Source organism: Osmerus eperlanus, chromosome 6 (genome assembly GCF_963692335.1).
Source record: "Osmerus eperlanus chromosome 6, fOsmEpe2.1, whole genome shotgun sequence".
NCBI lineage: Eukaryota > Metazoa > Chordata > Actinopteri > Osmeriformes > Osmeridae > Osmerus > Osmerus eperlanus.
This window is the reverse complement of record NC_085023.1, coordinates 17,779,717-17,794,398: the sequence shown is the minus strand read 5'-3', so window position 1 is coordinate 17,794,398 and position 14,682 is coordinate 17,779,717. Positions and strand designations below refer to the sequence as shown.

The window sequence follows — 14,682 nt, the reverse complement described above, 5'->3', positions numbered from 1 at the left end:
ATTCTATTCTATTTACAACCCGACACATTTTCCATCTAAATTATGGAGCTTTTCTTCGTGTAATTGCATTTTTCCAACATTTAGGAAATTTCTAAGGCATAGACCTAAATTGTTTTTAAATTGTTTTATTTTTTATTGCAACACCCACCAGAAACAATACACAAACAAAAATAATTCTACCAAAATAAAGGGTCTAAAAGTATTAGTATTCAACATTTTTACTTTATATATACATACTGTATTGACATAAACAACAATAAATAACATGTAAAATGTATAAATAAACTTTACATTCAGTTACATTGTCACTTATCAAATGTCTCACACACAAATCAACAGATTTGATATTAATTATTTTCACTAATCAACCAACCTTCAGTTCCATCATATTTAAATCCTTACGTTAGTGTGCTTGTATAGTGTAGATGGAAATTTAAACCAGCTTCACTTAAAGCGAACACACCATCATCCACAGCAGCATATGTTGGCACTTTCTAGAACCATTTTACTTGGTTAAAGGTATCCCAAAGTATAATGTTGTTGTTCCTTCCTTGCTCAGTCATAAACCTACTCAATTCCATCTTGGTAGCCAACAAAACATTAAAATGTGCAGAAGGACAGTATCAGCCTTGACATTGGCCAGCAATATTGGCAGCTCAAAAAATTCAAATAAATAAGAAATAATCTATTAATGACATTCTGATAGGACTTCACATTATTGATCAATGAGCTATAAGACGAATAAGCTGAATTAATTATCTACTGGGCAGATTTACTTTCACTGAAGTTACACAGGAGGTTTTTGGCTCCACTCTGCCAAGCAAGGACACTGTCCATGGGGGTCTTTCCATCCTGCAGAAAGATAAAAAAAGAACAATGCTTTAAATAATCTACAGTAAATTTCACTTAACCATCAAATTCAAATAACCAACGGCATTAAAATCACAAGTTTTTTTCATGTTTTAAATATCTCTCAGGTCTAAGTGTTTGTAATAGTGTGGCAGATGGCAATAAATGCTTATACAATGTGAGGCTTGTCAAACAGAACCGGTATATACTTACACTATTCTTGGTTTTAAGACTGGCCCCGTACATCATCAGGAGCCTGATCATTTTGAACCTATTTATCCTCACAGCATCGTGCATGGGTGTGTCTCCATCCTGGATTGACACAAAAATTGCTTTAATATAATGCATGGCACAATAAAAACACAACCCTGCTCATTTGACTTGTTCACAGAATACTGGCAACCCTTTAAAGCAATATCGGCCAGAATGATTTTTCACAACCAGCAATGTCTGCGATTATTCTATCCAACTGATTCAATGTGAGTCACTTTCATGAAGGGCTGCATACCCTGTCTTTGGCATTGACGTCGGCTCCACAGTGGATAAGGTGCTCTGCACATTCGTGGTGACCAGTCCTCACGGCAACATGAAGAGGAGTGCTTCTCAGCTGGGAGAAAGGTAAAAGTTCAAAGGTAGGATCACAAATACAGCGAAACATGCATGGAGGGTCACAATGATTGGCTACAGATGCATCTGATGCATTCTTCCTTGATGCCCATACCTTGTCTCTGGAGTTGATCTTGGCTCCTAAGTTGAGCAGAATCTCCAGAGCAGGCAGGCTGCCCCCTCGGCAGGCCCAGTGAACTGCTGTGGCATCCAGCTAACAGAAGAGAGGACAACGTTAGACTGGCTGTGCGCGTTTGTGTTCGTAAAAGACGGACGGACACAAAAAGAGGGTTGGAGAGTCAGAGAGGGACAAACTGAAAGACGAAGAATAAGGCAGAAGGAGAGAGATCGAGATGTGGAGGGATGTGATTACTTACTTTGTCTTTATTCTCGATGGAAGTCCCAGCCTCAAGCAGTTTCTTGACAATCTCCACATGTCCCTTAGATGAGGCTTTATGCAACGCTGTTCTCTGGAACTGCAAATGACCAATAATTGGATAAATATTGATTTACTTTATGTCTTCTGTAAGATCCATTCATACCCCATTAGTTTCCATTCAACTGAACCAGACCGGCTGAGAATCGGTCAGTACTTACATGATCACTGACGTTGGGGTCTCCTCCATCTGACAGGTACTTCTCCACCACAGGGAGCTTGTTCTCCATTGCTGCTTTCAGAAACATTTCCTGATCCACAGTTTCGGGCTGTCACGAAAAAATAACAAATATGATCAAACACATCATATTGTTATCACGCGGTGTCGACTTCTCAAAGAGAGAGCGACAGAGCGCATGTGCATGAGAGTGAGAGGAAAAAGAGCAAGAGAAAAATGTGGTTCTTACAATGATCTCTGGCTCAGGCTCCTTGTATACAGGCGCCTTTCTTTCCCTCCTCCTCTTCCTCAGTTTCATGATGTTGAAGAGGTCATCCACTGTCTCCAGCTTCAGTCTGCCTGACTTGTCAACCTGGGGAACAGACATGATGATTGGATTGAACACAGTGTGTGCTCTGTTTCTTTGATAGACTACAAAACACTTTTATATATTTTTATGTCAACCTTTGAAGATACAAAGTATGTAGAAATATATCTAAACAAATGGCGATCTTACATTTAGGGCAATGACGGACACTTCCTCCGGCACATGGTTATTCTGTTCAGGAGGAGACAGCTCTTTGTGGGATCTTCTGTCATCATGCTTTTCCTGATTAACAGCGGCTTCATATACACCCCCTAAAAACCCATCAGATTCGTGGCCCTCAGACCTCTTACTAGTGACCTAAAGAGAGAGAGAGAGAGAGAGAGAGAGAGAGAGAGAGAGAGAGAGAGAGAGAGAGAGAGAGAGAGAGAGAGAGAAAGAGAGAGAGAGAGAGAGAGAGAGGAAGAAAGTGTGAAAGAGAATTTAATAAATTGAATTGAATTGAAGGCTATTGGTATTGTCAGGAATTATCAATCCTCTACCTCCAAAAGCAATGTACTGTTATCGTGCAAGTCTGGACAAAAGCACAAGTCTTTTCAGACCATGACCCTACTCCCCTAAGCCAGGGATGGGGGTCTGTCTTTAGAGAAAGTTATGAGGATGTTGCTAATAAAGGCATGGTTAATGTCCCAGCCCATTCTGTCTAATCACATGCACTGCTGTTGACTTGGCAGAGCAGCAGAATTATTATTAGGAATCAGTCTTTCATCAACTGAATCAAGAACCAAGTTTTATGCCAATTGTGCCCAATGGATTTGCAATGTTTCCCCCTCTTTAAATAATGTATATCCATGGCATCTCACAGTCAACACCTCCTGGACATTCTTGGACCTAAACTAAAGTCCTATAGTGCCTCAGACATGCATATAGTTGTTAGTGGGCAGGACCTACCAGTTCTTCAACGCTCAGGAGTCCCATGTTTGTCTGTGATGTGAAGTAGTCCCGGCAGTGAGTAGTTCAACAAACTCAGTGATCAGTCAGTGTCTGTTCTGTGTGAGCCTCTCATAAGCCATCCATCTCTTATACATTTGGGACACGCACACACACACACACTCGCTAGTAACCACGCCCACGTGCAGTCGCCAAAGCTGGCAAAATGTCTCGTCACTCTTGGCATGCGTCCCTGGAATGCAATGATGTAGGCGCAAGTGGTGGTGACCGATAGAAACAAGAACGTATTGGCAATAGCTTCGACCACGGGGACATGTTTGTGGACAGACCGACCGACAGAGCAAGCTATAGAGCTGCTGGTCTCAGCTAAAAATAGACTCACTTCCAAACATCCTCTCCTTGCTGTCTACTACTCGGAGATCAAGGTGAAATTTCAGGATGCCAAGCTACATACCGACAGGGAGAACGATGACCAAATTGATCAGCAATGCGCGGCCTCCGTACATGTAATAGGTGAAGTGACCATGGCAACTCGTCAAGAACACGTGCCACATGATTCAGAAATGCACTAACTTAAAAATATATATACGTCATGTCTTGAAAAATTAAGTGCTGCCAGTCACAGTTTATATAGGCCTAGCTACTGTGAAATATTGTCGACCACGTTTATTACTTGGTAAACTAAATGTGGGGCTTTACCTTATCATTTCCTCCACTCAAATCTTTCGCAGTCGGATTCCATTTGACTTTCTCAGAGATGAAAGAGGCTGAACGCTAAACAACTTGGTTTAAACAATGTTTAAAACTTTTTTTTTATTTTTTTTATTTTTTTATATTCTCCTAGGAATATTTAAAGGCTACTAAATTTTCCCGCGGTACTTCATCAGCACAACATCAGTTCTGCTCAGTAGCTTTCGTTTAGTGTTAAGCCGCTGGGAATCCATAGAAGGACTTGACATTTTAATATAGGCTTGTGTGAAATGCCTCTGGAAATATATCTTGTTTATTCTATTATTAGCAGTGTAAATCTCGGGGCTACACAGCCTTGTTTGTGGGAAAGTTATGATACAGTTGAAGCTGTGGTTGTGTTACGGATGAGAGAAAGAAAGCACCCATAGCTCTTTATTTAGGCTACTCCCTGTAGACCTACTGACAGCAATTTAGCAATGCAGTTTTGCCGATTATGCTTTATTCAGATTTGAAAGAGGGGAAATTAGGAGGTATTCACACCAAACATAAATTCTCACATCCATATTCGTCCTAGGTGACCCTGGACAGTGTTTTGCTTTCTGAACATCATACCTTCAGTAGGCTAATTGAGGATATCTCTCTGTATGTGCTACATGCCGCAAACAGACCTGAGGATTAAACCTCACACATGCAAGAGAAGAGACACTTAAAGACCAGCTGTTAAATAGGATGGGCAACAGACAGAGAGCCTACAGTGTGGTATGGCGTTCGTCCTAACACCTGTCGATGACAGAACATGATCCACATTCAAGTTCATTGCTGGTGAGAGGGGAAGCAGTGGAGCGAGAGAGGGATACATGAAGGTAGTATTAGTGTTTAGGGGATGAACAGGTAAACAGAAAGACCCAAGCCAAGAAAGTTAGGGGTGTGAGTTAGAGAAGGGAAAGGTGTGTCTGTGAAAGATGAGGTGTGTATGTGCATGCGGGGGGGGCGAACATGTCATATTTTTATAGGGGTAGTGCGTTGTCCATTTGATATGTGGCACATCAATCACACTCTCAGGTCCTGTCAAAAATGATCATGGGTGATGTTTAAGCAGCAGACCTCTATCTATACACCCGGTCCAGCTTGATCTCTGTCTTAATTGCTCCTGTGAGTTGAACAAGTAATGATTTATAATACAATACATTTTTACCAAGTTCAATTGTAGGACTTATTGAGACCAAGTTTTTGTACTGTTTTGTTTATTTTACTGTGCCACATTTGGAACCTTCAACTTTAGAAAGTTGTCAGCATTTTTCTGTCCTATGTCCCATATTAACATGTTTCATCTGTCTCTGTCAACTGAGATGACTGGTGTGTGAATAAACAAAGACTATCTATTCTGAAGCTGAGACAAGCTGCCAAAAGACACAAAATTGCTGTTAAATATAACGGTAGCCTGTTCTTCTATAACAGCAGTGAGTGTATGCCTATGTATGTTTGTGTGTGTGAGAGGAAGTAAATATATCTTGGCTTCAGCTGTTAATGAAAGTATTTCAGTTGTGATCACACCCTACCCATGTCAGAAATGGGTCTGGCCAGTGGCTAGTGCTAGTCCCTGGGTGAAGTGACAAATATGGAGACAGTAGATTTGATCATTTTTAGCTTAGAAGGAATCCCAAATGAGCTATCCCTCTAACTCAACAATAGAAATATAATCATCACATTGTGGCATTTAGTTGCTTAGAAGACATTTCTGCTTTCCTATTTGATTGGTAGGCTTCTCGTTGGTAAAACCTGTTGTTCTGGAAACCAAATGCTATTTTCAGTCTTCATGAAGTGACTATCAAACGTTTCCCTGGTCTTACCTCCTCCTCACTCTCTTTCATTCTTCAAATGATCCCTGTCTTATCATAGCCACAGCAGATTCCAAAGAGAATGGACAAGATCTCAGGGCAAAGAAAAGCCCTATCTCCCTCTCTCATTCCCTCCCTCACTCTTTCTCTCCAGTTCTCTTTCCATGAGGCAGTGCCTCCTGTTCTCATTCTATTCAGCTGCTTTTGAATGAAAACAATAGGGACAGGCTTTCAAGTAAAAAAAAATTGATCTGTCAAGGAAATATAATATCGCTTTTGAAATATCAGAGATGTGCACTGTTCTCTGTGTAGTGTTCCCATAGTTTTAATCAATGATGGATGAATATATTTCAATAAAGGCTACATAGATCTGCTGTGGTTAAATATTACAAATCTGCTTTGTAATATGGTGTTTATACCACCCAAGCTTACTTGTGAGTCGTAGGAACATTGTGTAAAAATTGATGACATCAGATACCTCAGTAGCTGGAATTATGAATAGTGCCGCACAGCTGCGCCTCTAACTCTCTACCTACTAGTCGTTAGATCAATGTTATTGGATATTTAGAGCTAGACATGTCTTACATTTTGTTATTTTATGACCTTTGCTAGAATACAAAATGTAAAAAAGAAAACTACAAAAAACAGGCATTTCACTTCAGATCGGTGCCGTTCCCGGACCTGGGTGTAAGAGACACTGTATTATGACACACACACATACACACACAGCCTCCCCGCCCACTTTCATCTGCGTGTTTGTGAAAAATGTGGCTTGTTCCGTATTTTTGCCGCTAGTTTGTGATGGCCATTTCCTCGCTGAATTGATCGAAAAACTCGTTGTGTACAGGACAATATGTTCATCTCGATCACGCCAGCATAAGTAGCGGTAAGGACTTTTTATTGATTAATCCGACGTCATATCGTCAAACTTTATGCTGTAATGCTGGTATGGCTAATGCGTGAGGATGTTGACATGCGCTGTGAAGGAGGACTGGAAGATAACACGCATTTCAGCTCTAGCTTGCCGTTTGTGTCGTTTTTGGTAGCAGGCTTCAACCGGTTCAGTCTATGGTCTGTAATATAGCAAACGCTCCGTGCAACTTTGTTGCAAACATGATGCGTAGGCTAGTATTGCTACAGTAGCTTCCTTGGTAGCTTATGTGGTTACATTGTTGTTTTGACTCAGGTGTCGCAAACCTGCCGATGAGATAACGTTAAGGGCTTCTCCGTTATGGCCATGAGAAGAGCATGTGCTTCTCACGAATTTATTAACTGCGTGCCAAAGATTTTTCTAGCTGAACAACCCTTTCAGTTGTAGGCTAGCGTTACTTTTAGCGTTTTTCTCACCACGATCGACTGCTTCTCTCTTTTTGAGACGACACAGCTATTTATAGTTTATGCACAAATGTGTATGTCAGTGTGTGGTGTGGCAGTTCTGCAGTTTTGCCGTGTAGACAGGTGTTTAACAGTATCTTGCAATGGAATGATGGAGTGTGCACTAACTCATCTCTCCTTGGACTGAACTTATTGAAGTAGTACTGAGTTTTGCCTGATAGTGACCTGTCTAACCCATTCTCTGTGTGCTTGCAGACTATCCAAGGGTACAAGCAGTCTTCTGTTAGAATGTGCATCCTAGCACAAGTGGACTGGCAGAGGATGAAGATGAGGATGACTACTCAGAGCTCACCCCAGATTCTTCGGGGGCTACAAGCACATCTGTGAAACTCTGAGCTGGGCTGGTCATGATGGCGGAAAGGAAACACCTGGTCAGAGAGTTTAATCACTTCATCACCTGCTATCTTTGCAAAGGTTACCTGATCAAACCAACAACAGTCACAGAATGCCTGCACACCTGTGAGTAGCACGGACACACACTCACACACACACACACATTCTCTGTCTCAAACAAACCAGTGCATACCAGGTATCATGATTCACAATAGCTGTGACCACATCCACATGCAATGTTTGTGGACAGACCAACAAAGCGAGTTACAGTATAGAGCTGCAAGTCGCAGCTAAAAAAGACAATAATAAACTTCAATTTTTCCACAGTTTGTAAGAGCTGCATCATCCAGCACTTTGAGGACAGTAATGACTGTCCTAAGTGTGGCATCCAGGTCCATGAAACTAACCCTCTGGAAATGCTACGGTAAAACACAAATGATACAGCCATTATACGCCCTCATTAATCAGAATCTATCTACACGCACTGTTGATTCTGGATCTGAACTTGGCTGCAGACCATTCACAAAATGACCCAATGCTCTTGGTCTTCCCAGGTGTGACAACACTCTGGAGGAGATCATCTTTAAACTGGTGCCTGGCCTCAGAGAGAGTGAGTCCCTCTCCAGGACCTAACCAGAATTAGATCATGAACATATCTCTGGTCCAAGTCGGTCAGTTTAAAGCAAGTCTGAACCTTGTTGAGTCTTGCCAGCGGCCATCTGGAAAGCTGTTTCAAAGTAGGTCATGTTGTTCATTTAGGTGATGTAACTGATTGGGGTATAACCTTGTGTTTGTGCTGTTTTCTTTCTGGTTGTTGATGTCGACTAGAAGAAGAAGAGCAGGAAGCCGAGTTTTGGAAGAGGAATCAGTTGAAAGACAACGGCCCAGGTATGAACACATTCTTAAGATGTGCGTTCACATAGCAACTGTTAAAAGACTATGCAACAACACACCAGTTGCATTTTCTCATGAGCAAATGAGAGCTGAGCTGTTCAGTTGCTATGCTACAGGGGACGGGCTCAGGTGCAAGAAGCAGAGGAGTGAGGAAGATGAGGATGAAGATGATGACTACCACCGGAGCGACCCACAGATCGCCATCTGCCTCGATTGTCTCCGTAACAACAGTCTGTCAGGGGAAAACACAGTCAAGGTATGCGTGTGTGTGAATGCAGCATGACTGGTGACAGCATGACCTCCGATCCATCCTTATTCTGTGTGTGTGAGCTCTGTACGAATGATTCCTCGTTTCTTCTACGCTGCAGGACCTGATCAAGAGATATATACGCTGCTCCAGTCGAGTCACCGTGGGAACCATCAAAAAGTTCCTCAGCCTGAAACTACAACTTCCAAGCTCCTGCGAGGTGAGAAGCACGAGAATGCCATTGATACTGGCAGTAAATATTAAGTTAAAAAGGTCTCTAAAGGTACTATAAAGTATATCTGAGTGTGTTGTATATAGAATTGTAATCTTGTGGTGTGTGTGTGTGTGTATGTGTGTAGCTGGATGTTCTGTGTAATGGTGAGATCATGGGAAAGGACCACACTCTGGAGTTCATATACATGACCCGCTGGAGACTACACGGTGACAACGTAAGCCCAATCACCAGCACCTTTCATCATAGCCATAACATCCTGAGTTACATAGATTACTGGCCATTTCCTGTCCTCCAAAACGCACAGACATGTAGGGTAGGAGTGGGAGATTGAGTCCTGCATTTCAGGAAAAATCTAATTCAGACTAAATGAAATTATGAGATTTTAACAGAATATGCTTTGTTATCTAGGATTTTTTTTCAGGAAGAAAATTTAAACAAAACACACCTTGTTTAAATTACAGCCAGTGAGAAAATGTGACTGCGCCTCATCACATTTTATGTTATATTGAACTCACACCTCAGCATATTTTTGATACGCATTAGTCAGTGTCAAATAAGCTTTAGGTGATGAACTCAGTTGTTCTGTTGGCATTGTACCCAGTGAACCACAGCCTCAACCCACTGTTCTAGAGGGCCGAACCAAGTTCAGCTCAGCCTTCTAGGTGTGGACAGTGTTTGAAGAGTGACGACAGCTGTCCCTGTGGGGGGTCCAGGCTAGAGAGGCAACCACAGGGAGGGAGACAAAGAATGGGAGAATGAGTGGAGGGGCGGGAACTAGTAGAGGAGAAAGAATTGTAAAAAGTCGAGAAAGAGACAGAGCGAGAATTAGAGAGTTACAGTGTCGGACTAATCACTTGACAGCTCCAGGGTCTCCCCTGTTGCTTTCCCTGAACATTCTGGTCGAGGCAGGCCTGGCGTGCAGACAGAGCACCTTACTGACATGCCGGCTAGCTGGACAGAACTCTGAGTTCCTGTCCTGATATGCTCTATAGGAACAGACACTATGTTTAGACGACACAGTGAGTGTGCATAGAAGGGAGGATCCAGTTCTTCCAACCATTTACAATCAGTCTTTAATATGAGGCGCATGATGTGATCTCTCTTGTCATAGAACTCCTAGAGAACAGTCTAGACTGTTTTCATGCTGCCAACAGCTAGTAATGTTACTCTGTGAGTTGTTTCTGAATGAGCCTTTTTCAAGTCCACTGAGAGGATAATACACCCACATGTATTTGTTGATTGTTGATTATGCCTTATTCTTCTCTTCCCTCAGGCTTATCCTATGGTTCTGGAATACAGGCCTAGAATAGACTTCGGGTAAGCTGAACACAAATTTTGGGGGAAGATGACACGATCGCCGAGCGCAACCTTTAGAGAGAAGGACTAGAAAGACTCGAGTATGTGGAGTAAAGACTTTACAAAACACTTTTCAGTAGTTTTTCATCCTTTAACATGAGGTTGGCATGATGTTTTTCATCCTGCCATGATTTCTTTCTTGCTGCCTGTGCCCTTCCAGTTTTGGTGCCAAAGTTTTCTTCAACATTTACTGCAAAGTCACACTTAGTTTAGTTATAGGTGCATCTGTCACAATGTCATTATGCAGGGTTATACTTACATGAGCTAAGCCCTGGTCTGCTGTTAATTTATGTAATTATGTCAGCAGAACACTGGAAATAAGAAAATGTATTTTCCAGGTCTTGCTCAATCTCTTTCACCAAGAAATGTAGATGACAATATATTTCTGATTAGGTCTTCATCACACTAAATAAACAAATTAAACACAACATCACAGGACATCCACCAACAGGTTCCAAAGGGTCTGAATCATAGACACTCATCTTGTCTCCTGGTCCAGTTAATAGCAGGTTTGACATTCACTTCTGCAAGCAGCTATCAGGCGACTACAGCGCTTGGACACCCACAAGATAGACATGAACACACACGGACACACACACCACATAGACGTGGAAGAGATTCGATCATCCTGAGATTGATGTAACTGCTATCCCATGTGCAGCTTTAAAGATACGCCTGTCTGTTATTAGGCTGTGCATGTTAAGCTTTGTGGCATGAGGTACTAGTACCCCTGTATCATGACCTCTGTAATTCCATAAATACAGTGCCCAAAAAGCTGTCTAGCTGCTTCTTACGTTAAACTGTTAATGTGATGTTCAGCCTCTCAGCCAATACACACTGGTGTTGGTAGATATGTCTGTCCTACTGCACTTGTTCCTACTGCACTTGTTCCTACAGTGTGTTCCTGGGTAGACTGCATTATTGCTGTACTGGCATCGGTAGCAGTATAGTTTTTGTATATAGACAAATCAATTAAGCATGTACATATTCAAAATGTTTTATGAATAATATATTCTATTTTTAAATGTGTGTACCTGTGCCTGAGTTTTTGGGGGAAGTTCTAGAAGTTTAGTCTTTTTCTGTACCTGGCTATTTGTATTCTGTTCAGGAATGAATTAAATGTTTTTCACTTTGCTTCCTGTCTTGGACTGTCTGTCTGACTGACCAATGATGAAGAGGAAAACGAGATGAGTGATGTATTTTCTGCCAGTCAGAGGAAACCAGGACAGTGGTACTGATGATATCACGTCGGTATACCCGCTGAGTTTTCTCTCGCACGCACACACCATACAATCATCATCACACACGTCCACCCACTCTCACACGTTTGTCCTCACCTGTCCCTATCGCTGTTGCTGGCATGTTTGAAGGTCAGAGATATGTAGGACAAATTCCCCCATGGACTTCTCATACACATCCCCTCAAACCCCCGTCGTACCAGAGGGACCTTTGGAATGATAGATTTAGGCTACATTCAGCTAGACCCCTAACCCAAATACCTCACACCACACTCCTGTTTTAAAACTGTCCTCCCAACCATATACTTTACATTTATGTTTTAGTAGGCTTGTTGCCATCTTGACAGAAGGTCTAGAGGAGGTCTCATCTGCCACAAACAGTAGCAACTGAGGTGTCTGATTTATAACATCTCTCTTCATGGCAGGGCTTTCCAGAGCACCATTAAGTGTTTTCTTATTATTATTGAGAGACATAAGCAGATGTAGCATGTTGTGACAGGAAGGAATATTGCTATGGTACAGAATGCTGGTTTGGTAAACAATCCCTGGGTAAAGCAATCACCTAAAATTGCCTCCTCTTTTGTATGTGAGCCGGTCAGTCTGCCGGATGTAAAAATATCACCTCAGTATCATAAGGGAATGGACTGGAGTGGATTGGACTGCGGCATGGCACTATGTGTCATCATGATCCACAAGGGCTCAACTCTCATCGGAGCCTCAGTGAAATACGTGTCACATAATACTGGAATCTTAATTCTGTCTCTGTCAGTCAGATATAATTCATCATCGCAGGTCATCTTTGTCGTCTTTCCTATTTTTTATCCTACTTAATTAAGACACTTTTCTGGTTGACCAATGATGCACGTCCTGATACAGAGCTGTTATAAACTAGACTAGGATGCCTTGGTGTGTGTGTGAGTGAGAGACCGAATGTAATGTTTCTGATTGCACTTGATAAAAGACAGACAGAGATGCCCAACAAATAAAGCAGACAAATCTGCAACTTAAATGCTTCCCAGAGTACACCGGTACTGACCAGTATGTGAGTCTTGGTGACCAGTTGGGCTTACCTGGTCATCCTTGTCTGGTCAATCTCTCTGGAAAGTCATTGCTATATGTTGCATCACCCTTCCAATCTGTGGCCCAGAAGGTTTGGGATTACCAATAATAGAAAAGTAAATATACATGGCCTTCTGTGTGTTTACATTTACTGATTTGTTTACTGTTGTACATTGACCAACAGTTGTTTGGATTTGTTTTATTTAATTCTGTTTATACAGCTGAGCATATACACTCTTCCACTTTCAATTTTATTTCCATTTTCTCTACAAGGTCACATTCCCTCTTTATTTGTCTTGACCCACAACCTCAATAACGTCCTTGGCAAGGTCGGCTTCCTGACACTTCATCAGCAGAGAGTGATTTAGCTGGGGCTTATCACAAGCCCCAAGATGGACGTCCCCTCAGGAAGCAGACTCCAAATATGGACTTAAGGATAGCCGTGTCACTCTCTTGATTGTTATGGACCTTGCCTGGCAATGACGACATCAACTTCTCCAGACAGCGTACTCCATGTCCTCACCTCAAGGTGATGTCAGCGGCCGTCGAAAGCCTCCACCCAGCAACATCCATCTCTATAGATAGAGACAGATGCTGACATGCTCTGAGCATGACACAGGCCAAAGCGGGGGCGGGGGGGTTATGTTGGTGACAGCTCAGCGCAGGCCTGGCGTGGTATAGACGCCTTGGTGATGTGGTCTGAAAGACGATAGCTCCAGAAGACCAGCTCCCCATATGATAGGCAGACAGTGATGGCACATGACTCAAGGCCTACTGCGTGACATCGATGACATATGCCTGCCGAAAGGGGCTAACAGCCGTGGTCTCAGTTCTCACACTACAGAGGTCTTCTCTCCTGGGCCACGGTTTATGAGAGCAAGTGTGTGACTGAGCATGTTAGTGAATACCTGACTGTGTGTGTGCCTTTGAGACAGGCAGGTGTAACTCTGGAATAGAAGGGTGAAGTAAGCTTGTTACAAGCATACCAGACCTAGAACCTGACAAAAACTACTCGCACTGTAACAGGAGAGGGTGTGTGTGTTGTATGTATGTGTATAATGTTGCACTTTACATGTGGGTTTGGTATGTGTGAATGGGTGTTTACTGTATCCATGAATAGTGTGTTTATGAGAGCAAGGGTGTATGTGCCAGAGAAATAGAAGTCTATGGGACAGAGTGCTTGTGTGTGTGTGTGTGTGTGTGTGTGTGTGTGTGTGTGTGTGTTTGTGTGACTGAAGAGCGTGTGAGGTAGGAGGACTCCCAATCACAACCTTGTACAGAGACATAATTCTACCCACCAAATCCTTGTCTGTCCACCTTGAGTTATTCACTTTACTGTCTCAGGGATGTGTACTGGAGGTATTAGTTACACTATCCTCTGACAGGACATGCAGTCCATCCCGTCTGACATACTTAAGAGCATGAGTCAGTCCATCTGAAAATGAATGACCTAATCTTTACAAGCAACCTGTTGGCACTACTAATAGGGCTACCTCAGGGACTGACCATGCTAGATGCTACTAAAGATAGATCATCTTACACTTGCAGCATCCAAAGTGAAACTGCTGCAAAGTAGTGGTAATCCGTGGCAGTAAACAATTCCAACTGTGAATATCAAACAGAGGCTTCAAAAGACTAACTGGATGTCAATGTCCCATGTTTGGCAGGGTAATCCACTAGGTCTTTGCCAGTGACATTGTGGTTGAGCAAAAATTTACACACCACCACATACACACACAGTTGTGTTACTGTTTGGCAAACAGTAGGTTACTTGATGGTTCAGGCGAGAGGGGGAACATGCTCAGTGGTCAGCGCTGCAACTATGAGGGGCCGTTTAGGAAATAATTCAGACTGTCCTTACACTTACACATATGAAACACATACACATATGAAACGTTCAAGTCTTATAATGATGAGTAAGAAGCTTTGAGAATGTAAGAGTGTGAGAACATTTTCACTATATCCGGAAGGCATTTCAGAATATCCGGAATTGCATTTACATCAAATGGAAAAACAAGGCCTGCCCTGAAATGCATCCCTCACGTAATTTCTGTTCTGTATACCCCAGTATCA

The 14,682-nt window shown here is 42.4% G+C and overlaps 2 protein-coding genes across 6 annotated transcripts; one reads left to right on the top strand and one right to left on the bottom strand.

Moving 5' to 3' along the window:
- Positions 1-131: 131 nt before the first annotated feature.
- ankrd1a (ankyrin repeat domain 1a (cardiac muscle)) lies at positions 132-3,483 on the bottom strand. The gene is made up of 9 exons (XM_062464114.1): positions 3,325-3,483; positions 2,566-2,733; positions 2,299-2,421; positions 2,053-2,160; positions 1,833-1,931; positions 1,571-1,669; positions 1,358-1,456; positions 1,063-1,161; positions 132-852 (listed from the first exon to the last, which is right to left on the bottom strand). Exons 1-9 carry the CDS (start codon positions 3,349-3,351, stop codon positions 760-762), a joined length of 915 nt encoding a protein of 304 aa, XP_062320098.1. The 5' UTR covers positions 3,352-3,483; the 3' UTR covers positions 132-759.
- Positions 3,484-3,589: 106 nt separating this feature from the next.
- On the top strand, positions 3,590-11,446 carry pcgf5a (polycomb group ring finger 5a). 5 transcript variants are annotated; one of them, XM_062464116.1, is made up of 9 exons: positions 3,590-3,837; positions 7,443-7,706; positions 7,908-8,004; positions 8,135-8,190; positions 8,409-8,468; positions 8,591-8,730; positions 8,843-8,941; positions 9,081-9,170; positions 10,230-11,446. In XM_062464116.1, exons 2-9 carry the CDS (start codon positions 7,595-7,597, stop codon positions 10,275-10,277), a joined length of 702 nt encoding a protein of 233 aa, XP_062320100.1. In that variant the 5' UTR covers positions 3,590-3,837; positions 7,443-7,594; the 3' UTR covers positions 10,278-11,446. The 5 variants fall into 5 exon arrangements, with proteins under 5 accessions (XP_062320100.1, XP_062320103.1, XP_062320099.1 ...); XM_062464119.1 differs by lacking the exon at positions 3,590-3,837 and adding an exon at positions 6,569-6,738 and having other exon boundaries at positions 8,412-8,468; XM_062464115.1 differs by lacking the exon at positions 3,590-3,837 and adding an exon at positions 6,572-6,738.
- Positions 11,447-14,682: the final 3,236 nt, after the last annotated feature.